The 27,632-nt window shown below is 31.9% G+C and overlaps 1 protein-coding gene across 1 annotated transcript in view; it reads left to right on the top strand.

Moving 5' to 3' along the window:
• LOC106470115 (stAR-related lipid transfer protein 13-like) overlaps positions 1–27,412 on the top strand; it is a gene marked incomplete at its 5' end in the record, with an annotated part of 29,949 nt that extends 2,537 nt beyond the window's left edge. Inside the window, 13 exons of the mRNA XM_022398692.1 lie at positions 9,398–9,479; positions 11,970–12,030; positions 15,704–16,808; positions 17,609–17,798; positions 18,457–18,707; positions 19,581–19,892; positions 20,571–20,701; positions 21,185–21,373; positions 22,054–22,191; positions 22,581–22,744; positions 23,180–23,305; positions 23,791–23,970; positions 24,555–27,412. Of these exons, the coding sequence (XP_022254400.1) occupies positions 9,398–9,479; positions 11,970–12,030; positions 15,704–16,808; positions 17,609–17,798; positions 18,457–18,707; positions 19,581–19,892; positions 20,571–20,701; positions 21,185–21,373; positions 22,054–22,191; positions 22,581–22,744; positions 23,180–23,305; positions 23,791–23,970; positions 24,555–24,669 (3,044 nt within the window). The remainder of the gene's footprint in view (positions 1–9,397; positions 9,480–11,969; positions 12,031–15,703; positions 16,809–17,608; positions 17,799–18,456; positions 18,708–19,580; positions 19,893–20,570; positions 20,702–21,184; positions 21,374–22,053; positions 22,192–22,580; positions 22,745–23,179; positions 23,306–23,790; positions 23,971–24,554) is intronic.
• Positions 27,413–27,632: the final 220 nt, after the last annotated feature.

Raw genomic sequence — 27,632 nt, forward strand, 5'->3', positions numbered from 1 at the left:
AGAGTTGTTTAAACATTTGTTTAACAACAAGTTAAAGCTTGGAACGGTCTGTTCTTTCATCGGGATGTGTGTCTATGAGCCAGACTAGTTTCGGAGAATTCCACTCCTCGTCAGTGACCCTGGACACTACCACCAATTAAATATCAGACTAAACCAAGCCTTCATACTAGTGAGGTATCGAAAATCAAACTGGTGTATTTACGTGTTTTACACTCACCAAAAAGAAACTTATCATTCTACAGGTATTTGAAAAACTTGTAGCAATCCGCCACAATTTAATTCTTCGTATTGTTATCAGTCCACAGCTTTTCATGCCGGTTGAGATTCAACAAATACGGCAGTTGTCGGAAGTCCACTTGTATAAGCTGTTTGATACAACAACAGCCATTGTTACAAACCGACATTCCAACAACTGCTATGTTTGTTGTATTCCAGCCTGTATGAAGAGCACTGGATTGAGTGATACGCGTCGTCGGCTAAGGACATGACAAATATAGTGCGGTTAAAATACTATTATTATAAACTATTTTAATTCTTAAAAATCCCTAAAGGACTAGATAAAGAGTGCAATGTTTAAAATGTAATCGGCATAATGCTGATGTCTTATGACAAGTATAACTGTAATCAGCCTTCTCCGGTTTGTAAAAGACATATACAGCATAATGATCACACAAAAACATTTATTGTTTATTTCCGTGGACTGGCGTAACTTAATCAAACGTTTTTAGAATATTTGGCAAATTCCTTGCAATATAAATTTGTTGTTGTTGTAAAACTAACTAAAACATTAATAACAAAAAACACCTTACCTACTTATATGATTTAACATCAATACATTGGGAAAAGGTTTAACAATGAAACAAAGACTTTTAAAGATTTTTCTTAATATTTAGCAGCTTTTGTCTGTATAAACAACAAAACCTAGAACGTAACAAAGATAAACATCTCAGAATAATTTTTAATCAATCAAGCATCACTTTAGGGGTTGTTTTCCTTTTGCCAATAAAATGTTTTTGGAATTTACTCGATAAAATATGATAACCCGAGTTCTTTCAGAAGAATACACTATTTGCTCCAAGGTGATCTATTATCTTCTGTGTGCTGTATCTATAATTTGTTGTAGGTGATTTCTTAGTATCGAGAAGTAATGCCGAAGCTTGATTATCTTTAGTCTGAGTACGTGCTTTTACCTCATATGCATGCAGCTGACCCACTTAAAAAATAAAATAACATCTGATCGATGCCCTAAAGTTTACTCTTCCTGAAAGCATCTATACGCCATAAGGTATACTGCTGTAGTCTGCATGTATTCACTAATGTAGTTCCTATTGAACTAGGAAGTATTAATCCCATTTGTTGACCATAAATATAACCCTAGATAAAATTTCCAACATCTCTCTTGCCTCTATCATTAAGTAAAGGGTCATATTTGATTTGCAGCCATATGGTGTACTACCTAAATCATTAACTGACAAATGTCGGTACGTGTGTCCTCTTATAACTGGCGAACTGCATGACCGATTATTACCAAACCTAGCATGTACTCTTAAGATCCCCTGGGGTGTGACATAGGGGTCGATGCTGGGATCAGACACCCCTATGTCTACCCCTTATGTTGAACGGGTACATCAAGTGGTATTTAGTAATAACTGAACTCGTAGAGCTTTAATGAATTTCAGATTTCTCTTATTACAAACAATTTGTTTAAATTATTCTGGTATTTTCTTAATGAAAACCACTTCTTCAATTAATTATGCGTAAACGGGAACCAATTTTAGCTAACCTGTTTATAAGACTTTCGGTTGAAGACGTTCTTTTGTGTTTGTTATGGACTTCATCACGTGGCTAGATCAATAACTCGCATGTTAAGTATCTCATTAATGCAGTGTACCGTACTCTTAACTCTGATACAAACATTAGTGAAGCGTGGTCAAATGAATAGTTTCCTTGGTACCTTGTACACACTACTTGGCTTATTCGAAACTTACGAACCGTTCAGAAACTTTGTATAAACAGTTAATATTTACTGTTGATAGCCTTGAAATTCTTATTATTATGCGATGTACTCCTCTGTGGTTTGTATTAATCCCGTGCTGCGAAGTCACGTTGCAAGAACCAACAGAAAAGCACATGGATGACACGTGTGAAAATTTTGCTCTCTTTCAAGCGAGATACTAAAGATATTCCTAGTGTAATTAGAATTATTAGAAATTTTGTTTTCAATGAACTAAATAAATACTCTCGCATTTTAAACCTTGTCTAAACCCGCTGAACAAATATGCGTGGGTATAATGAAGAAAGCGGATATTTCATAGAAACATTATGTTTGGGACTTTCTGCATATTTCACAGAAATGTCTAGTTTTTCAGAATGGTTTTGGAATTCGTGATTCATTTACATCGATCACCATCTTCTGATTTTTTCCATAAAAAATATTAATTCAATCACTGTTTAAGTGTGACCCCTCTTTAACTGGTTGTGATTATTGATTAGGAGGAATGTACGATATTTGAGAAACTTAACACATTGGTGTGTTTATAACGCCATTCTTTCTTTCGTGTTACCTCGTTGCCGTGACTAGGCTTTTTCATTAGTTGTTTGTATGCTACCTTTTACATGACCCACACAAAAATATTTCAGTTTAATCAGTTAATTTCTATTTTGTACATCATAGATGAGCTCTTCCCTTGGACTTCAAGTAGTGGCAACAGAAAATTTAGTTCTTTACTGCGTGATAATAGTTTTTAAATCTTGAAACTATCTTTTATGACAGTTTACCAAACATGATCGTCTTCAGTAACAGTTAAAAAAACAATTGCTTTCTGCAGGCCTATGAAGTTACAGATTTTTTTTTGAAAACATCCACGTTTTAGTAGTTCAAGAAGTGTTACCTCAGTTAGTCGAATGATGCTTGAATTTTACAATACAGTGTTTCGAAAATATAATTCAAGCACAAATATTGCAAGAGTATAATTGGCAGTTTTTCAAAGTGACCTTTATCCTTTTCTAAAGCAATTACTGCCACGTAAACGAAGTATTAGACAAATCTCGTTTTTATAGTATTAGTTGTTTCATGTAAAACCTGTATATACCACCCCGTGTTTTTCTGACATTCTGATTACTTAATACCTCCATTGTTAGGGTTATCAACGCTCATTAGAGTTTATGCACTTTCGTTATCAAACGTTCAGAATTCTAAATATAGACGCAAGATGCGTAGACGTCTATGGAACTTCTGTAAATGAAGACCCCTCCCCCCCTCCAAACAAAAACAAAACTCTTCATTAATCTTTATCAATGTTGTGCAACAGTTTAACAAGGATTTGTTGGATTTTGTGCAAAGCTACACAAATGCTATATGTATGAAATATTGAAGTAATAAACTAAAGGGAGAGTAACTAGTCAACAATACAATAGTGAATTTGACTGTCATTATGGGATGTAAATCTACGGAACCTCAGCTTCACAGTCCGGTACATCAACCATTGGTTCCCCGATGAGACAGCGGTAACTTTACAGACTTGTAACGCTAAAATCAGGGATTCGATTCCCCACGGTGAGCACAGCAGGTAGCTCAATGTGGGTTTGTTCTAAACACAAACAAACGAAAACTAACCACTGTGCCACGATCGACCGTTTAACAACAAAATGACTAAGAAACATGGAGGGCAGGTATTTTGTTCTTTATGAAACAGGATTTTTTATGCCTCTATAATGATGCGTTTTTCTTCCTTCTAATCCACTTAGATTTGAAGTATTCTAATGCAAACATTAAAATAAAGTCAACATTACCGTCTTTGCAATAAGTTGGTATGTTTTCCAATATTCCAATTTATTATCGTAAACCATGTAATCAATTAGCTATATGTATTGAGCTGAACTAAACCTCGTTGCTCGATCACGTTCATCGTTAATTTACTTGATTTCTTTCTATTAATAGTAGCTTTAAATACTGCTCAATGAAGTCATAAACTGAACAAAAATAGAGTTTCAGAGAGAGATTCAGCATAATTGCTCATAATTACAGGTCGTTTACCTTGAGTTACAGTCTTGAATGCAAGTAATTAGGGTTACCAACTATCTATTTATGTTCGTACCTGTTCCTACCAGTTCATTTAGTATTTGTTAGTACACGATCTCAGCAATATATTGGGGGAGGGAGGGATATCTCTTAAATCTATGTTTTATTATTTAGATTTATGAAATGACTTTTTGTTTCAATTTTGTATATCAATAATATAAATGCATTTAGATTACGCGTCAGAAACGACCTGTTTAAATTAAATGTTAAAAAAGGATATACCCTCAGATATTTCACACAAAAGTGCAAGTCTAACGAAACCAAAGAGGTGCGGGTCGAGTGTTTGCAGCAACACAACATTCATTATTATTGTTTGTACCGGTATCATATTGCCATTTTGTTTTCTTACCGCCCCACTTTAACCACTGGTATCAGGCTCTAACTTTAATACCTTGGCTTATTGGTGTACCACTTACAACATATAGCTGTAATTTTTACGAGGTATTCTAATTCTGCTGCAGAACTTAACTGTACAAGTGTATATATAAGTACAACTTAAATATATAATAAATCAGATGCATTAAAGTGGCTTTGTATTTGTGGTGTGCGGTAATTTAGTAATAAAAGCCAGAAAAATTCTAACTTTATAATCATGTACGTGAGAAAGGCAGATAAATTAACTACAAAAAATTACGTGACATAGATCGATAACATTATTTTATTTTGGAAATATCAAAGTATTTACGTTGCTTAATTATATATAGTCGGTTTAGGAAAGCGTTTGAAAAATAAAAGGTAAGATGTAGCTGAGAAATTATGTTCATAAAAAATATAAGAAATGCGCAGCTGAATATAGTGTTAGTATTGTTTATTGTCACTTGAGTTAACTCTCTCTTGAAAATCATCATACATATCCACAAATAATTTAATAAATCAATCATAGCTCAGAATTCGCCTGCGGTTAATCTTTCTTACTATGAGTTACTGATTCAATCATATGACCTTATAAGACAAATAATATATATCGCGTTCTATAATAAAGATTGGAACAAAACAGTCTTGCAGCTAATTTTCTCCCACTCATCTATAGTTTGACTTTTCTCGGCACATTCAGCTGTGGCTACGTTATGAGAGGTAATCAGCTCCGTTATTGGATTCAAAGCCGGACGGCTATACCTGAATCCTAGATGTCTCTGACTTTGGCATTTACCCTAGGCGTCCCTGATTTGGGCGTTTACTCTAGGTGTCTCTGACTTGGGCGTTTTGACCATGTGCGCATTGAGGTTGAAAATATCAATTAGCGATTCTAATGAACGCTTAATTAGTACATATTAGTAGAGGAAGTTATTCGTTTAGTTAGTGAACGATACATTAGTAGTTATTTCGTATGAAGTTATAATTTGAGGAAAATATTTTAGTACCGCTATTGGTGTGACGCTGTGTCTTAAAAAGCACCCCAATATGTGGCTTTAAGCAATAATCGATAACGTCTTTATCCATTATTAGAAAGTTGATAGGTAATCAACATTAGAACCATGTTAGTATTTCCTAAATCATTAAATATTTTATTAATTAGATGTGTTACTTGTTTTCTCTAGAACAGCAACAATTTATAAGGCTTTTTTCTTCAAGTGCAGAAAATGGGTTGACTCTGTGGTAAAGCTCTGGATTTCGGAGCTGGTGAGCCTGGTTCGATTCCGTGCATTAACATAAAATATTTTCCCCACATTAAGCTTTAGGCCTTGCATGGCCAGGTGGTTAGGGCGCTCGACTCGCAATCTGAGAGTCGCGGGTTCGAATCGCTGTACCACCAAATATAGTACATTAATTTATCTATTATTAAGTGCGGTAGTACTTAATAGTAGGGATCAACTACTAATTATTGGTTACGATATATTACATATATATACTAATAATAGGCTAAAAAGGTCGCTAATATTTCTGGTATAACATTTCAAAAATGTCTAAAACAGCTACTTTTTCGTCTACTACTTACCTACCTACTTGATCACGTCAGTGCGACTAGTCCCTAGACTATTTAGATATATTTCCAACCCAATTCAACCCAACAGATGGCGCTACATATCGATGGATAAACACGCGACAGTTTCTAAACGTAAAGTACATACTTTATACATGTATAACATAAAGAGTTAACAAACAAGAGTATCAAAACATTAGGCACTGTAAAGTAAAGTAGCGATCCTGCTACAAAAAGAAATGAAACAAGAATTAAAACGACAATCACAAATTTATAAAATTTAATCTCTACTTTGGCAGCTTTATATACTTATCTGTAAGCCAAAGTAAGGATTACATTTTATAAATTTGTGATAGATATATCTTTTACAGGAATTATAACCACAATAATAAATTTATAGAATTTAATCCCTACTTTGGCGGCTTTATATATTTATCTGTAGGCCAAAGCAATGATTATGTTTTATAAATTTTTGATTGTGGTTTTAATTCTTGTAAAAGTTCTATCTATCATGGATATGGCTATGCTGAAAGTTTATAGATGTTGTGTCAATTCCATGGACATACAAAAACTACACAAATTAATAGGAAAACATATAAACATTTTAACGGAAAGTAGGTATCTATGGTCATTCGTAGAATTGCTATAAGAAGTATAGTGCGTTCAGAAAACAAAACAAAGAACATATTACTATAAATTGAGGAAAACAAAATTAAACAACTTCATGGAAAATAAATTTGACGAAAATAGTATTTATTGTTGTGAATTTAACATGTTTAATATCTGCTGCAAAAATCACCAGTTCGAGATTATTTTAAAAACAACAGGATAACTTAAAAATTGTGCTTCAATAAAAGTGACTTCATTAATATTAGCATGTCGTACTATGGAACCGAGATTCGTGTCTCGGTATCATCAAAACAAAAAACGCGCATCACACTTTGGGGCCGTGGGTGCGTTATAAAAGTGACGGTTAAATCCCACTGTTTGATCAGAGTTGCCCACGAGTTGGTAGTGGATGGTGTTGAATAAGCTACCTTGCGTCTAATCTGTCATTCAAAAATTATTGACGACAAGTGCAAATAGCCCTCAAGTAGCTTCGCGTATTTCACAAGATGCTTATTAAACAGACGTAGTATTCTGTTTATTTATGAGTGACGTAGTTAACAGTCAGTGGATCCTGATTATGATGTTTCACTAACGTATCGTTCATGTTATTGGCGTGACAACCATCGGTTGTCAGATCTACTAAATTAAAAAGACGAAGTATAATTCTCCATCCGAGTATGATTTTATTTTTCAGGAATCAAGTTCAAAACAAGTTTTGAACTTGCCTAATTTTGACATGTCGCGAAAATCCGTCTTCGATTCATGAATTTTATTTTAAAATATTTTACATCTAGAGTCTCGGAAGTGGCTCAGCCAAGTTAGAAAAATTCGATATCAAAAGCCTTGTAAAACAATGAAAAAGAACGCAAAAAAATAGTAATATCAACAAAAACAACATTACCATGTGCTCTTTTTTCACACCAGGAAGAGTTATATTATCAAAATGTAAAGAACTCTGAGAAACTGAAGTATTGAAATGATCTGATAAGAACACAAAAATGCAATAAAAAGTTATTAGTATTAACTTTTATTAATTGCCTCCAATTATAGAACGTAAAGTTTCCTGAATCGTGCATGTTAACGTGTATAGTTTCAGCATTCTGGTTTGACCTTATTATTTCGTCAGTAGTGACCTTACTATAAGGGGCGGTAGGAGTAATAGTTGTTTGGCCCTCCACTGTATTATTCTATGAGCCTGTGTGTTTACAGAGGACTTCTGTAAATGAAGAATGTAGGTTTGCGGTGCAGCCAGAAAATACTTTTCATCGATAATGCGAGTTAACTGATTACTTGTAAGGTGTTTCGGTAATTTTTAATATTGCTTTAGGAACATTTTTGCCTTCTGGAACTTACGGTTAAGTAAAGACGAACATGACAGAGGAAGACATACAGTAACCTGCTGTTACTGCCCACAAACTCGTGGAGTGTATCCTTTTAAATTTCTGTATTTCTGTCTCCAACTCGACGAACTGCGCCAAACGCTTGTTGCTTTTCTCAAAGGTCTCATCTTGTCGGTTGTCTAGGCAACCTATGGTGATCAATGTGCGGAGGTAGAATTATGGCAATGATGGGTTGCTAGCGATATATAAAAGGAGGTGCGCATGGTACTTAGTATAATCTATAGTTTCGACTACCTACCTAAAACGCGACAAGTTGAGAAATGATTAATCATAAATATTAATATTCTGCCATGGAAGTTGTGGTTACTTTAGGTAAGTCTGACATTTATGTGATTGCTATATTAGAATATGATTCACGCCAGATGAAATATTGTACAATTATTTTAATTTTATGGTTTCTTGGCTTAACTAAGTCTTTGTGTTTTGAAATTGGATGCACGACTTTGGTTGTTAAAGTAAAATGTACTATATCTGGTTATCTATACAGGCGATTTGACTGAGGTTCACTCAGAAGTTAAATTTTAAGTTCATTCTGCATAGTTTCGTAAACTAAGTCTCTTTGCATGAGTGGTCATGACCCCTGGTGGCAGTGGTAAATCTGAGAGTGTATAAAGCAAAAATCAGGTTTCGATACCCGTGGTGGGCAGAGAACGGACAGCTCTTTATGTAGCTTTTGTGCTTAACATCAAACAAACGAGAACAACAATCAAAACAATGAGATCCCAGATCCATCAACAAAGCTGATACGTTAGTAACATCAACAGCACCCTCTGTCATATATATATATATATATATTATCTCATATTCGCACGCTGCGTGTATGTTCTGGTATGGTAATACTTGTGGTATCTGATGATCTCTTTCTGTTAATCATTATTTTAATTACTAATTTCATATACTTTATAGTGAATTTTACATTTGGTGGATGTAAAGTAATTGGCGTGTTTTACTTATACTAATTTAAAATTAAATAAACTTTGGTATCATTATTTAAGTACCATTCTATTAAGCTTTATAAGAACAACTTGAGTTGGACAAAATAAAATCTTATTTAACGAATACTCGGATAACTCAATATTGAGAAATATCTCTTAGAAGTTTTATATGGTAGGGAAGGAAATATAATGACTTAAAACAAACTAATATTTGTATCTTGATTTAGGTTTGAATTAGTGGTTCTTTTAGTGAAACACTTAAACTTTCCGTTAGAAATGCTTGAGATTTTTCATCATAAAACTTGTGTGTAGTGTCGTACTGATCCCATGAACAAAACTAAAATTTCAAGTAAGTTTTAAACTGTTTGCTAGCTGATATATTTTAGCTGATCGATTTTTATATCTACTTGTAGGTAAAGTAATTAATAAGTTTCGTTTTATTTTAAAACAGATGGTCTTTTCCCCATTGATATCAGTAGTGTTCAAGAGGATCATAAATTCCTTGATCCTGACTCAATTCAAGCATTATTCAGGTAAGTTAATTTAGTTTTACTTTAATAAGACGTATTTCATACTAAACTGGTGTATTAGTTTTGTAGGGGTAATAATCAACAATTGAAATTATAATAAGTTTGATACCAGTTTTAAACGTGAGCAAATCAAATTAATCATTCACTTCTTACAGTTTTTATGTAGAGTGAAGCTAATATTGAGCTTAGAGTATACTTCATTTTTAATAAACTGGTGTGATCAAAATTAGGTTGCTTGTAAAAAAATCAAATCTTGAATTAGTGCATTTTTATTATTGTAACTTACAATAAGTCAATAGGTAAAAGTCACCACACGCAGTTTGAAAGTTTTCTTACATATATATTTTGATGTAAAAAATACCATCTCTAAAAGGAATTAAGCTAGTTTGAACAGTGAGTCAACCACACTGATTCACAAGTTTTCTCGTTAGTTAGCTGTCATAGTATATGAAGCAAAGATTTCTTTAATGTAGGAGTCATACTTCTGTTATAGCCTTGATCAATTCCGATATACTTTTCTGAAGGATGGCATCAATTGTATTTTGATTGTATTTGTATATCCTGCATTGTAGAGTTGGAACATATTAGCTGGCAGCTGTTTGTTTTCATTTATGGAACACATACACACACACCTGATGACACGTGTGAGTAGTATTATATTGGGTTGTTATCCTTGAATATTTTTCTAGTCTATATGCAACTCTAGCAGAAATATCTGGGGTCTTTTCACAACTGTGGTGAAAATTTGGGCTAGATTTTAATGAAATTTCTGTCTCGTAATTATTTATCGGGAAAAGAAATGCTCTAATGTCATGTTTACGTATTACATTTTATGAGCCAATTTTAGGTCATTCACTGTTGTTGTGTGATTATGTCACTATAGAGATGTATCGTTTTTTTATTGTTTCTTCTTCTTTTTCTTTCTGGGACAGTGGTAACTCTACGGATTTACACTGCTAAAATCAGGGGTTCGATTCCTCTCGGTGGACACAGCAGATAGGCTGATGTGGCTTTGTTATATATGTATAAACTTTCTTTCTTCTTCCAAACACTTTTCTATCGACCGCCATTCCTTCATTTCTCGGCGGATCGACTTGAAACTTGGTAGGGTTATATCTTGGTCCAATATGCCCAGAAATACTTTTCTTTTTTTATTTAAGCCTTTTAAAGTGTTTTATGTGATCAAAGGTAAAACAACCCAAAAATGTATACTTTGGACTCCTGTGCAGTCGTATTTACACCAATCAAGATGCAAATTGGCAAAAATATACATTTTCATGCACCCAACACATTGATCTCCAAAAATGTTAGATTTACACATTTTAAGAGTTTTTAGAGGGAGGTGGTCAAAGCCCACAAAAAAGCCTAATTTTGGGTTTTTGGTCAATAACTCGGCCGTATTTTGGCCAATTTACATGTACATATACATACAAAAATGTGGGATATGCCCATTTCTGGTCATTTTAGGGAAGTCAAAAGGTTAAATAAGCCCATAATTTTAGGGGTTTTGAGCAATTACTTAATCTTGTTTCGACCAATATTCATGGAATTTGGAACAAAGATACTTTTCTACAGGCTACACACATTGAAAACAAACATTTTGGACTTCCCTATTTTTAGCAATTATAGGGGGTTAAGATACAACAAAAGCATAATTTTAGGTTTTTTTGACAATTACTCCGCCGTATTTCGGGCAATTTACATGCTTGTACAAAGATATTCTTTTACAGGTCTCAAACAGAGATATAGACAAATTTGGAATTTTTGCCTTTTGATCAATTTTTCAGCGAAGAAAGCACAATTTGGGGTTTTCATGAACTATTCGTGTGTATACCAACCAACTTGCATGGAATTTGTTACAAAGATACCTTCTTGCAAGTCTTAAGCAGTGATATAGACAGATTTTGATTTTTCTGGTGTCAAAATTGATCATGTTGGGATTGTATGGAGGAGACATGTTGCATTCGTCCGCGAATGTTGGCCTCTGTAATTTGTTTTTGTTTTGAGCAGTAACAATAGAACCTATAAAGGTAATGTCAACAATCTCCCTTATTTAATTCAATCGCATGACTTCCTATAGAAACAGCGAATTTTGGCATTAAAACAAATGTCCAGCATTATATTTTTAGCAAACCATTTAAATAATTGTGAAACTGTTGACGTTTGTGGGTTATAACCCATCATCTTTACTTTTGAAAAAAAAACAAGATCAGAAACTTTACTTATTTTCCATGATGTTATTCACAAGGGCATAACATTTAACTAAAAACGCTTAAATCTGTTCTAAAATACAATAACAGAATGTTTACAAGCAAGTAATTTAGTGCCAACACTTATCAGTAAATGTATCTTGCTTGCAGAACAGTGGATATTTATTACACATTTAGCATACTATCAAATTATGTTGTGAATTGCCATAAGTTATGTAATACAAGTTGACAAATTATAGTGATAAATAGCAAAAAATTCATGGAACAATTTAATTTTTTACAGGCGACTCAATACCTTGAATAAATGTGCAAAAATGAAGGTTGAAAACTTGCCAAGGAAATCTGTAAGTTTTGCTGTTATGAAATTTGTTTAGTTTTTGTTTTGTTTCAAAATTATGTACACCTAAAATGTTATTAAGTTTTGTGTGGCTGCGTCTGTTGGCATGGTTTCCACGGGTCCGAGGAACCGGGAGAAGCTAGTAAATTTTATATTTTGCATTCCAGGCCTGGGAAACATCAGTGATTTTCTTTGTAACGACAAAACGGGGTAAAGTTTATGAATTTAATGTGATTCAATGGTGCTTCTAGGACACGCATGACGAAAAATAAATTATCATTAGAGACAAGAAATCGCATACAGGTTAAATTAATTCTGGCGCATTTAGCACGTTATTATACATATTTTATGTGTACAGATGGTTTTGTCTATATCGATATTGTTGTTTACGTTAATTGTATGGAGTATAAAGGCTGCAGTAATATATCAAGTGTAAGTAAACACTAGCTAGGTTCCCGTCTAAACAGAGTGTAAGGGCTCTGGACAAGGCTTCCTCTTGTCTTCCTAAACTTCATGGAAGATCGTCTTACTACAGCCTAAGAGCTCAAACAAATCATTATTTAGAGATAGGCTATTTCCATTAAATAAGTTATTTTAATCTTACAAATGTTAGTGCATGAATAAAACAGAACCCATGTCGGTAGTCTTAGAAGGAACACATAATATCCTAGGTATATTACATCCTTGACATATTTATGTTGTAAAGATTTGAAAGATGTTAAAACGAAAAGTTTGATTATTGGTAAAGTCAAGCAGTTCAAACATAGAAAAAAATCTACATAGTTTTGTCTAGTTTCTAATTTATGTCATATCTATACTTATATTTATTCAACTAACTATCAAAGTAAGTATAATAATTACATGAAACAACGAGTTATCAGTAAATTTGTTTTATATTTTGTTTTATGAGGAATTAAATTACTACGAAATATCTATAGCACACCAACGTCATGATGCTCAGTACAGCATGGACATGGCTCGTTGACAGGCAACATTTCCAAAAGATAGGTAGAATATCACCCGTATAAAGCAAATAAAAAGGAAGAAAATGTATAATATCAGTAATCTGGAGATAACTTTTGGAAAGTATCGAATTAAAAATATTGAAATGTAGAATGTTTCATTGACAGTAACTAATATGACGTATGTAACGGTTTTCAAGAATACAGCATTATTTGTTATCCATGAAGTTTTTAGAAACAGTTCAACTTGGGCTGTTGAATAACTGAATACATCACGTTTACCTAATAATAAATAATTTAATGCAATATGATACATGAGTGATATATTAGGAAAAATCCCTATTTGCCAAGCAACAAAGAAGATGCTAGAGACAAGAAAGAATAAAGTCTCTAGGTAAAGATGAGCATGCGCAGCTTGACAGAATTGAATTTAACAGTCTCCAACCATTATTAGTTTTTGGTGTAGTTTTGAGACCAAGGGCCTTCAGGCCATGGTATGCTCTTGATATAGAGTTATTAGTTGTTATGGAGATTGTGTAATGCTGGTGTGGTCAAGCGCGGGCAATGTATTAGTGTATTACATTGTGTTTAAATCCAAGGGCCATACCAAAATATAAATAATGTGGGTAGTTTTAGTTAGTTTTACTTAGTGGCAGTTTTAATTTAATGTAATACGCAATATTATATATGAACGAAAGAAATAACTTGACACTTGAGTGATGTGATGTTGTAATGCAGTAATACAAATATTTTCTGTAACGTTATCTATCTATATATAGTCTTGTTATTTGAAAGACTTCAATACTTTTGATATAGATGAACTTCATGAGTACAGTTTAAAGACACAGGCATAACAGTGGGCTTTGGATCAGTAGACTTAACGTGTGCAGTTGTTTTACTGATATCGGAAATATGTCTTTAATGTAGGTATGGTTAGCAGCTGAGAGGGTTACGTTTTTGTGCATGTACGAACATCATAAATTTTTGCTTTAAGAAATATGAGAGAAATATAATTGTTAACAAATATTCTATTTTACAACAGTAAACATGTTTTCAAAGAGATGTTTCTTCCGTGTGATAAAAGTAGAAAGGTTATAATAACAAATGTTAATACCTATAGTGTTTATGCTGTAATGACGTTTTTGACTTAAATTGAAAAGTGTGATCGATATGCACAATCCTAAGCAAATGGATAAACTGCCTTTGTAGTGTATGAGTTGATAGTATTAATAACTCTGGAATGGTGTTGTTACGTCTCTGCTCGTTTGTTAATTACTCGTAAAAATTCTTTCCGAAGAACTTCAGCGATACAAGTCCTTTCTTAAATAAAACTAGTTTATTCTTTCTCAATACAACTTTGCAATACACTTAATTTCCACAGTCAGTTTAACTTAAACACACGCTATAATTCTCAACGAACGATTCACGCGCTTTGCTTACTACCGTGCTTGACTCAGTTGTCCGTCTATATCTTCAATCTCTCTGTCTGCTACATAATTCCAATTAATTGCCTGGCGCACTTATATACAAGAATAGAGGGTGCCTAGCAAATACTGGATTATTCGTGGTGTTCTTCGATCTTTCTAGAACTCATTACGTGTTACCAGGGTCACGTGACTTTCGCTGTCGTAACAGTGTGACCAATCATATTAAACTCTTTAAGCAAATTGTGACTCTTAACATACAGCCTGTCTCGTTTTATTACACAATACATCAACAACGTGTTGCAGTGTCACATGTTCTTATAGGTAATAGTTCAATGATACATTACAAGCATAGATCAAATACTCAAGGAATAACATTTTTCGGTATGGGAAATGTAAGGGAATTTTAATTTACTCAAGTTGTGGGAACCATGTATTGGTTATGTTGGCAAGAATGCAAATAATAATCGTGCCTAATAGAATTTCAATTTGAGGGTAGACTGGTAGAGATCCTGAGGAGTAATAAAATTGAATCCAGTATACGCGCGATCTTCGTTTGGTATTGCGGGCACATAAAAATAAAGCTAATAAAAAAAAGGGGGGGGGGGAGGTATCATAAATCAATTCACTATAATCCTGCCTAAAAGAATTTCAAGTGCCGCGGCTATTGAGGATTCCCTCTTGTTACATTGTGGAAGACAACTTACAGAGTTATTTTAAGATAGTTGGTGAAGAATGGTTTCTACTTCTTCAAAATTAATTTAAAGTCTATTTGTAATTTACTACATCTTGTTTCTTGAAAAGGCATGTTTATTTCAGTATTTTGTTTTTTATAGAACATGTTTATAGTGCAGTTGATCTTGAAATTATAAGAAATTGAAGTTATCTGTTTGTACTATTGGTTGAATTTGGTGTATTTTTCTTGTGTCAAGGTTATAAGTGGAAATATGTTAGTTGAGTAAATGTACATCTAAGTCATGTTCCTATGAATAATAGTTGCTTTGATCTTTATAATACAGTATTCATTTTGTTGGATAGTTTTGAGATAGCATGAGATGGATCAAATTATCAAAGAAAACATTTTATAAGTAAATTTACAATTGACAAGAGAAACAGGGTGGTGGCAATTAGCTCTCATGAAATGAATTCAATTTCAGTTTAGTTGTTCTGTATAATAACATAAATAAAAGATTTTCCTCATAATTTATGTATGGTTTTATTTCTGTAATTAAATCATTCTTTTACCTCAAAAGTAACTTTTTAGCACATTTAGTTTAAATTTTACTATTTTTAGATTCAACCTCTTGAGGAAAGTGATGAAGAACAGTGTGCACTTAGTGAAAACTGGCAATTTCAGCTAACTAATCGAAGATGGTCTCGAATTCCTTCACCTCTGGAAGTTAGCATTGCTGTCAATAAACACCTGAACACCTCAAAAGACTATATCCCTGACAACCAATTTACAAGTAGTCATGATAGTGTGTTTGTGGACGATAACCAGAGTAGTCCTGATAGTCTAGGAGGAGCATTTTCTGCAAACTATGAAGAACAGATGACTCATAATTATTTGCCTGTCACAATGGATGAAGACCATTCTACTTCTGGGTCAGGAGAATCAACTAGTTGTGGTTCTGAGAAATCATCAGATCTTTCTGAAAATGGTATTGAAAATTTTTACCGTAATGGAAGTGAAAGGTTTAAAGACAGTGCGAAAGCTTTACTAAGGAGGATTGAAAGTCTTAAAGTAAAGCATAAAAAGAAGAATCAGGAAGCAGTAGTTGATGGAGAGCAACACATCTCTAGGGGACTAGCTAGTGATTCATCACCAGGTAGTGAAGGAGAAAGAAGCTCAGCTAGCAGTTTGGCTCCTTCTCCACAGATGTCTTGCCATAAAATTTCACAAGAGACTTCATCTGATCATAGTTCTCTTCAAGATGAAGAATCTGATGGAAGTCAACAGAGCACACCTCAATTACAACACAAAACAAAGTGGCACACTGCTCAGGTGAATGACTTGAATGCTTTTAGTGATTCTGAGTCTTCAACACCAAAGTTAAGTCGTCACTTGAAAGATGCAAACAGTAATATTGCAGAATATGGCAAAAAAGAACAGTTAAGTGGGCCAGGTAATAAAGTCAACAATGTATTTCTTGGTAAAGATTTAAGTGGAATTAAAGAGAATGAGAATTGCAGTTATAAAAATAAAAAATTCCACAAAAGTTACCTTGACAATAACTCTTCAAATAAACCAGTAAAGCATCTGCCAACAGACATCTCTAAGCAAAAAAGAAATGAAGAACAAACCAAACAAGTCAACAGCACATCAAATCCAATCATTGTTCTCAGTCGGACTTCCTCAGTTGAACAGACAACTAATAGGCTAAATAGAATATTTACAGGTATTGTACTTTTATGATTGATTTAGTAAATTTTATACTGATATGTATAGTTCTAGAATATGGTTCCAAGATCTTAAGTTATGTCTGGAATAGCAAAATAAATTATAAATATATTCCTAGAAACTTAACCTCTCAAATTATATTATGAAAAATTTTACTTGAACAATTATTATAACTGAATCAAAATATAGATAAGGAGTATTATAAGTGAACCAAAATATAGATAAGGAGTAATATAAACTACAAATTTCATGTTAATTACATACAATGGTTAATGTACTATATAAAGACAGTTTCCATAATTCTGAGAATTGGAATCATTAAAGAAGGATTGCTTTCCTCTGTAATTTTGTGAAGTTTCTGTAGAACTGACATGTATACAAACCAGATTTCAAATGAACTTGTATCCTTGCTTTGTGGGCAGGTACTGTAACCATGAAAGCTATAAGCTCCAAACTTCTGTATGTTAATATATGAGAGACAGATTTCTTTTTTTTTTTTTTTACTTGTTAGGAGTTCAAAAATAGATTTGCTTCCTCACAGAAAAAAAGAAGAAAATCTTATGACACTTGTATGATTCAATAGCTAAATGAGAAAATGTTTTTGGAAGGACTTGTTGTTCGCTTAACATTTTCTTAACACAATTAACAAATTAATATCTGAGTTAAATAATTTACAATTATTGTTCCATTTGTTGGTTTGGAATATTTTAACCAAATGAATTTGTTGACTGTTAAATATTAAATGGGAAATTCTTTACAAATACTCTGTTAGTAATGCAAAATGTTGATTTTTTCCAGCTCCATTTCTAAGCCAAACAAATGATGATCAAACACCTCCAGAATCCAATAGCGTGTTTTACACTTCCCTTACTCCTGATAACTTTGAAATGGAGGTAAACAGTTCACAAGATGAAACTGAAAGATCAACAAGGGAAAGACGAGATTCTGGAGTTGGTTCTTCTCTCACTAGAAGCTCTTTGTATGTTCAGTAAGCTAATACATTAGCAATAAAATAGCTTTAATGAAGATTTATAATCTTGATACCATTTTTAAAAATCATTTCCCTGTAAGCTAGAAACAAAATCAATGCACATTATTTTCAGAATCTTTCCTTTATTAAATCATTTGATGATCAAACACGTGATTATTTTTACCACACAAAAGGATCATATGTATTACTGTTTTTTCTTTGATGCCTTTTTGAATTTATTTTGATTTGAAAATTATTAAGCATTGTTTTCTGTAGGAACTAACTGCCACTTTTATTAGGATCTGCCTTTAGTAATTTTACAAGTGTAAATTAATTGACCCAGAAAGTTTGAAATATTTCTGATTTTTAGTTGACTTAACTCGTGTGGAATTATTAATTTTTTCTTAGGCTATCTATATAACATAACTTGTTAATTTCAAATTAAAGTGGTCTTTAAAATCTAGATTTCAACTATTTATTCCCATACTTTGTTCTGTTAAATAATGTTAAACATATTAAAAACACCAACAAAGTCTTTATAATGCACAAGATATATGTTTTAGTAAGTATTTTTAGATGTGTTAATCTGTTTTCTCACTAAATGATTTACTGTATGGTTGCAATAATTGTGTGTGTGGTAATTTGTTTTTATTATAACTTTTTTTTTGAACAAAAGGAGTTCAACATCACAAATTAGGTGGCACTGGTTTCCATCCATTCGACGTCAAAGCTCAGTTAGTATTCGAACAGTAACATCACATGGCCTTCATATTAGCAGTCTATCAGCTTCACAGTTAATGAAGCTGAGGAAGCTAGCACTTCTGAAGTTAACATCACTTATGGAAAAGTACAATCCAACAAGCCGAAGTGGCTGGAACTGGGGTGTTCCGAAATTCATTCGTAAAATACGAACCCCAGACTATAAAGGTAAACTTGGCAATACTGAGTGCATAAGTGTATATTACATTTATAGAAATTAAAATGGAATTAAATTAGAAAACAATTCTAGCTTGTTAAACTTTAATTACTATTAGGTATTTAACTAAGATAATATAATACATGAAGCAGCCAGGAGAACAGTTTATTTCTTCTGGTAGTAAATATCTGGAGATATACATAATTGCTCATATTAAAAAACACTTTTCTACTTTAGAGAAAGTGCATTGGAAATGAACTTGTCATTGATTAACATTTGAACTTCAAGCACAATAGTCTGGCTTATCAAATAAGAAAACTTACAAAAGAAACTTTGAAGTCTAAGCTGAATATATTTTGATAGTATTTTTGTTTTGACACAATGATTGTTGAAAGAATAACTGAAACACTATGGGGCTTTGAAGCTGTTTTAATTCACCATATAGTAGCCTAAATTAATTTAGGTATGTGAATAATGTTATGACATTTTGTCAGAGATTCTCTTTTCAGTTTCACCTTTGATGAAAAATAAATCTTTAATGTACACATACAACTGAAGCACTGTTGGGGATATTAGGACATTATATTATATCTGCTGGTTTCATCAAAGTTGAAAAAGTTAAAATTAGGTTATTTACAAAGGCTTTCCTATAATGAAAATTTGACATTATTCCTATATTGCTTTGTATAAAACATAAAAATAAAATGAGTCATGATTAATAATGTTTCATACAATATAGTATATAAGGTAAATATGTTAAAAATTTAATATTAAAGAACCATAATTTAATTTACTAATTTAGTACTTAATGTATATAAATACAATTTCCTTATCTCAATTTTTAAATAACTACACACTAATGGTTTTTGTTTCTTGTGTTACAGACAAGGTTGTGTTTGGTGTACCACTACTTTTGATTCTTCAGAGGACAGGACAGCCTCTTCCTCCTTCTATTCAGGTGGCTATTCGCTACCTTAGGAAGACAGCTTTAAATGCTGTTGGCCTGTTTCGAAAGTCAGGAGTACGATCTCGCATTCAAAAGTTGAGAAACTTGAATGATTCCAATCCAAGAAACATAAGTTATGAAAACCAGCAAGCCTATGATGTTGCAGATATGCTGAAACAATATTTTAGAGAACTACCAGATGCTTTATTGACCAATAAACTATCTGAAACATTTATCAGTATCTTCCAGTGTTAGTAGCTTGTGCATATTAATTATTCTGAAAGCTAAAGAGACTGCTTAATCTAAAAGCCTTTTTTCTATAAAAATAAATATCTACATGGTAAACAAATTAGTATTTGACATTCACCAGTCTTAATATGAATGAGAAAGCCCAAGTTATTTTGTAGACATTTCAAAGCATAAGTTTTGCTTAAAGTCTTTTAAAGATATAATAAAATTAAACCAAAATATAACCAATTAGAAATATCTAATTTCCTTGAATTATATATCAGTAGGTTTATGATATATTTTAAGACATAAAGAAAGTTGAAAATGCATTGCATCATCTTATAATGAGTTGTGTACACATCAAAATAAGTTATAAAAATAAGAAAACTATATTGTATCTAGTAGTATGAGCTTACTGAAAAGGTTTGGATTATTAAATTTTAATAAATACTCTTATTCGAGTTAAATCTACGCAATTTTGTGTTCTTTTACATTATATTACTCTATGTACCTATGTTTAAGATATTTATGTTTCTTTTTATTTTCATTATTTTAGAAATCTTACTATTCAATGTGGAATTTTAGAACATGTAAAGATTTCTTTTGCACATAGTCTTTATTAAAATAGACACTGAGAGATTTAATTTCTTTTCTGTGTTTCATTTGTAATCACTACTACAAATAAGTGTTTTCTTTACAGATATACCAGTGGAGAATCGGAAAGAAGCAATTCAAGCTGCTATTCTTTTGATGCCTGATGAAAATCGTGAGGTTTTGCAGTCTCTGCTTGCATTCCTCCAAGAAATTTCTCAGTGTTCTGATGAAAACCAGGTAAGATTTTGTTTAACTATTAAGTGTTTATTTGATTTGAATTTTCACTTTAAGTTAGACATAAGGGCTATCTGCACTAGTTGCCTCTAACTTTGAACTGACACATTAATGAAGAGGCAGCTGGTCAACAACACCCACCACCACCAGCTCTTGGGTTATTCTAATCAAATAGTGGGATTTGATAGACATTCTTATAATGCATCCACAATCCCAAAGGGTGGAGCATGATGTTTTGATAACAGACTCTCAAATCCATAGTCAGGCACACTAACCATTTAGCCATGCCAAGCACTAGTTATTAAATTGATATTATTACAGATAAACTAATATCTGTAACCTACAATTTAATTTAGAAAATATTAAATTGACCTTTGTTTACAGTACAGTGTGGTGGATAATATAAACACAAAGGTTTTTGATAAAAATTTTTTTACACGATTAGTTTTTCATTATATTTATCCGATGTTTCACTTGAACCTACAGATGACAGCTACAAACCTTTCTGTGTGCTTTGCACCATCACTGTTTCACCTAACAATTCCAAGAAGTGCTAGTGCCAGTCCAAGGCGAAGGAAAGTTGTTGGAGTTCCAGATCAAAAAGAGCTCAGTGAGAACCGTGCTGCCCATGAGTGCTTAACATATATGATTAACAACTACAGGCAACTGTTTTCGGTACGACAAAATTTAACTTTTAAAATTTGCATAGTTTAAAATAAACTTTATCTAATTTTGCTTCTAATGTGTAATGATATCGTGTTATGTTTAAATGTTTATGAAGCCAAATATATATATAGTGTGCAGTATATAATTTAAAATTAATGTTAACAGATTCCCCAGGAAATATGTTTTTAAAAGACGTTCTCACTAATTTTCAGGAAATTTAACTATACAAAAGGGAAACTATCAAAATAATTAAGTCCAACACATACTCTCTCTTTTTATATAACTACTGGATGAGTCTTTAGTAGATTTCATTACCTCATAGCCAGAATGTTCAGGCTTAAGGAAGGTTAGCAATAAGAAAAAATTAAATACTTGTGCCATAAAAGAGTCCCCCAGTGGCACAGCGGTATGTCTGCGGACTTATAATGCTAGAATCCGGGTTTCGATACCCGTGGTGGGTAGAGCACAGATAGCCCATTGTGTAGCTTTGTGCTTAATTACAAAAAAACAAACAAGCCATAAAAGAAATAACATCTTTAAATTTTTGTTGCATAAAATCAAATAATTCAAGTAACAGACTGTTATTTATTTTGTGGACTCATGATGCATTGAACAAATATAACATCTTTAATATAAAACTTTTGGATAATTGAGTACCTTTGTCTTTTTACTAATTATGGGTTTATTAGGTAAAAGAGGACAACCTCAGACTAGCCAATGCTGAACAATTGGAACCTCCAACATTAGAAGAACTTGGAAGCCTGACAAATCCGAGAAACTATAACTGGAAAACCCATGTTGAAATGTACCTACAGGGATTACAGAAGGTAAATTAGCAACATTAAGACATCAGACTATCCATCTTTCATCTCTAGTATGATTTACATCAAATAGATTAATTGCTTAGTTTTTTTTTCCTTTGAATGATATATGAATGATATAGGAACCATTAAAATTAATGGAAATGTCAAGAATATTCATCTTAATTGTAAGAAGTTACATTTATTTCCTCATTTAACACTTACATCAGTGAATTATAAAGAAAAACGTATTAACCTTAATTATTTGAGTTTTAGAGCACATTGCTGCTTTGTTTCAAAATTTGCAATGTTTCAAGTATTTTATCTGTTTCATAATTATGAAAAGAGTAGGGGAGGCATTTAATTTTTGTGCATATCGGTGTATGTGAAAAATTTCTTTTAAATATGTTTCATAGGAAGCACGTGACAAATTCAAAAGTTGGTTGGTGGTTCCTCATAATGACTGTGTGGAAGTATCATATAAAAAAGTAGATGATGGACATCCATTGAGGCTATGGAAGGTATCTGTAGAAATTGAAGCTCCCCCACTAGAAGTACTGAACAGGATACTGAGAGAGAGGTATGAACATTTAAGCAAAGACCTTATACATTTGTTGATGTTAATTGAATACTGAGCATAATATCTGTTAAAAAACTCAATAGGTTTTTGTAAATGTTAATTTTTTTTTATTTTAGTAAATATATTTAAATCTTCTTTTTAATTAAAATGGGTAAAAAGTTGTTTTTTAGGTGTGAATTTTTAAAACTGAAATCATGAAAGGTGCTTTTTAGTGTTAGATCTAAAAGATTTTTGAAAACTTTGCATGATAAAGATTTGTGAATCTAAAAAGTTTTGACACTGACATTGAAAGTGAATGTTTTTTAGTGTGTTATGTTTTACTTGTAAAAGGGTCAACAATTTGTTTTATCTGAGGCAAACTATGATCCCAATTTGTACAATAATTATAAATGAATCTGAATCAAAATACATTATACTTGTATTTTCATATTCCAGGAATGTATGGGATGATTCTTTAGTTAAATGGAGAGTTGTGTGTAGATTAGATAACCAATGTGAAGTTTTCCACCATGTCTGTAACTCTCTCGGTCCACATCCACCTCGTGATTATTGTGTTCTTAGGTGAGTTTTCTGGAGTTTGACCATTTTTACATTTATGAGGGGTTTTCGCTTCCAGGGACTCAGACACTTGTTGGACTTAGAAATTAGATATACAGACTTCCCACTTAAAAGACCCTTACTATTTATATTCTCAAGAACCAGATGTTCTAAAAATCTGTTCTTGCTATGTTGAGTATAATTTAAAAATTCTGTTATAGCTATTTATTAACATTACTGTTAAGAATAATCCTATTGTATTTAAAAGGTTTTTAGAAGAATGTCTTTCAAGGTGTACTAATATTGTATCTGTGCTTACAACTATAGTTCTCCATGTAAATTTTTTTCTAATTACCAGTGTAGTTCTTAATACAAAGTTAGATTTTCTGAAAAAATATAGCAATAATTAAGTAGCACTTAATCCTCTTATCTTTCACAGAATGAATTTAATTGATGTACCACAATATTCAGAAAATATCTTGTTAATTATGCACTCTCTTTTTTGTTAGATCCTGGAGAACTGATTCACCCAAAGGTTCTTGTATGCTTGTTGAAACATCTATAGATCATCCAGATGCTCCTCCGTTACCAGGCAGTGTACGAGGGGTTGTCCTTGCCTCACATTTCTTAGTTGAACCATGTGGTGCAGGCAAGTCTCGTTTGACTCATATCAGTCGAGTGGACACTCGGTAAGTGATTAAAACAATGAAAACATTAAACTAGTGTTTCTAATATCTGAATTTTGAAATCACATAAATTCTAATCACAAGATTTTGTGCTGAAAATTTGCCATTAGCATTTATTGTTCATGTACAAACATGATTGTTTTTAAAGTTCTGACATTGATTAGTTTGCTGAAATTTCAGAAATCACTTTGTGGTATTTAGTTCATGGAAACTTAATAAAATTAAGTTATCATTTCAGTTACATCTGTGTTTAATGTGTTTTCTGTGTAACCTTAGGTATTTTCAGATTTTTTAACACTTTGGAAACTTTATAAAACCTGTAAGATGATAAATTGAAAAATTAGATATTAATTGTTAAGTGAGTAGAATACTTAAAGCAAATTATTCATTGAAATGAGAATGAAAATCATCTAACAAAATAAGTAGAAAATGTTTCATTAATTAAAAATTCTAATTCTGTTTTTATACATGGTTAAATGCAGTTATTGTTTACTTAAATCATGACATATAAGTTGTTGTGCATGCTATGAGAATGGTGAATATATCACTTCTTTATCTAATAATAAAGCATTATTTTACTTTACCAGAGGAAGGTCACCAGAATGGTACAACAAGGCCTTTGGTCATATTTGTGCCCTTCAACTCATCTGTCTTCGAGACTCTTTCAAACATGGAACAGAAGGTCCCGAGACAAAAGTCTGATTCAATAAGTGTGATTCACTTATTTACTCCATTCCAAGATTAATAACATTTTTTCTAAAAGGCGGGTTTAATTAAGAAAGTCATCAACAGTATGTATAGTCTCTAACTAGTCATGGTCTTTCAATGTTATTATCAAAACATAATGTAAAACAGGAGTATGTATAGATATCTTCCCTTTTGTACATGGAACTATACATTTATGTTCCTTAGAAACTTTTCAACAAGGAAGAGCTTGCTTGTGAACTTTTGTGATATATATTTTGAATCATCTGGAACCAAGATGAGTTGATGGAACCTGTCATATATAAGCTCTATATTCTCATCAGCTTTGTACATAAAATGAATAATCCACCATAACAGGTAGGGTTTTTGTAAACTGGTAAACACAGCTGTGAAAACGTTTAATTTTTGCTTTTTTTCAATTGACAATGCCTTGTATAGCTGCTTGCAATACTTTTCAAAATAGCTCCTGCTTATGTAACTTTCATTTTTATTTGACTGACAATCCAATAAAAAAATCTCTTATTTTTACTATACAGATAATTTTATTTTGACTAAGACCTATTAAGCACCCCTTTTATTAATTTGTTTATGAAAATAATAGGAAATTAATACACGTAATTGAGGTCAGTTTTAGTGGATACAGAATAAGGTAATGTTGATAGTTGAATGTCATACATATGTACTGAACTCTGTTGAACTTGATGAAGTCATTTTTTCAGTGTTGTTATCACACTTCTTTTATTCACTAATACACATGATTTATTACTAAAAACTTATTTAATATGCATACATATCTTTATAACAGAAAGTATAACTTCACTCTTCTAAACTTTCGAAGTGTGTGCGTGCTATTATATAAAATATTTTTTCTCATTATGAATATTATTTGTATGATAATTTTAATGCAAATGGCACTTATATTACTTACCCCTTTTCCAACCAATTTATGTTTATTTCAAAAATACTTAGAGATATTAAAAATTTCATGCTTTATAGTAAACTCCCAAAACAAAGTTTTCTTCTGATTCTTTATAAAATTAACTGTTTAAAGACAAAGTTTCTGTTTGTAATAGATGACTTATTACTGATAATGCACACTGGACATGGTTTGGCTGATCCAATATTTTTTTGAGTTTGAACTAGTTTTTTTTTTAAATTAATTCTTATTATGCTTGTATTCTTATTTTCACACTTCTTAAAATTTGCATCTTTCCCTTTGATAATGTGAGCTGAAAATTATAAGTATTCCCCTGAAGAAAACAACAAGAAGTAAAATTACACTTTGTTTGTTCACACACATTTGAATTATTGGTTAATTTCTGTCATCCTATAAAATTTATCCTCTGTAAAAAAGTAACAGTTTATCTTCATTAAGTTCATACAATGATATTAAATGATAACAAAATTAATCTTAAATCCCAAATTCTGCAAGCAGCATCCAATGCTAAGCAAATGATAGATATACTTTTTTGAGCAAATGGGCATTATATCCAAATACAAGTGTCCATTGAGAAAGTTCTTTACTATAGGCATATTTGTTGTTATCTGTTATTACAGAGTTTCAGTGCTATGTGTACACTGATGTTTTTAATATATTTTTTAGAAATGCTTAAAATTTACAGTTAGTTCTTGTTTCTGCACTTAACCTAAACCAGCTTTTATTAAAAATTTCTTGATGTTAGACACGCTGAAGAGTTATGTAATAAAAACCTGTGCCATAATGTGCACATTTAAATGATAATACTAAAACTAGTTTAGCAGGACCACCTGAATCAGATGTTGACTAAGAACATAATTTTGATTAGTACAGTTTATATACACACTGTTTTAATGAAGGACCATGTACATATGCATAGCTGTATTAATAGTGTAATTGTTTTCTATATTGTATATATTCAACTAGTTCTTTCTCGTAAAATGTATGAAAACTAACTGAAAAAGTACATAAAATATGAACCAAGGCTTAATTAAGCAGGATTATTTTATTCTTATGAAGGTATGACTTATTCTTAACATTGTATATATGTTTGTCCAAGTAGAAACAGTGTTATTTACATATTTCTCCCAAAATATGGATCCTCTAAGCAGAATGTATCTTCAGTTATCTTGAACCAGAAGTACTGAGTTCTTAACTTGAAGTTTGGACTCAAAGTAAATGTTAAAATTTTTGTACAGATTATTACTGTAGGTTGAGATAGTCATTCATTGTGTGTGGGGACTTGAATATAATAAAAACAATGTTAATGTTATGAAGCACATTTCAGCAACAGTTCATTCAGTTGGAAATATAGAGCTTTGTAGAAAGAAAAAAGTAATTATCCTCAAAAGAATTGAGACAAGCACAAAACTTTATAACAGAAATGAGTTTATGATCAAAAATACAGGTTTGTTAAATAAATTCAAGTTCCTTGGCTATGTACATTTTTTTTCAGTGTCTCTGTAAAACAGTCACATTTATTGACCTGTCTCAAATAATTAGAAAGAAGGTGTTATAGATATAGTCCACTAACAACTACTAAGATGCCAAATGTGTATAGTTTTAACTATTTGTTTGCCATTCGTTATTTGGCCTGAAAAATCTATTCTTGTTGATCTTTAATCTCATCATTACTGTACCATTGTTCATGTCATGTATAATACAAATCTATTTCTAGTGTCTTATGACTGTGTTTCTAAAACCCATTGTGTACAGATGTAACTATCACATGTCTGTGTTAGAATAAACTTTATTTAATATTTCTTTTGTGTATGACATCAATTTCAGAAGCTTATTCCTAACCGAGTCTGAATGAGGTGCCTTTGAAAATGGCATTTTTGGGATTTAATATGCATTCCAACTATATTACCTATTTCCAGTATTATGTTGGCATAACTATTGAAAATACATTTTCAGAAGTTAATTTTGAGACTTGGTTAAAACCAAAAATACTAGTACATTAAATAACATATGTCAATGGGTA

This window comes from Limulus polyphemus, unplaced genomic scaffold, assembly GCF_000517525.1.
Source record: "Limulus polyphemus unplaced genomic scaffold, Limulus_polyphemus-2.1.2 Scaffold3829, whole genome shotgun sequence".
Classification (NCBI taxonomy): Eukaryota; Metazoa; Arthropoda; class Merostomata; order Xiphosura; family Limulidae; genus Limulus; species Limulus polyphemus.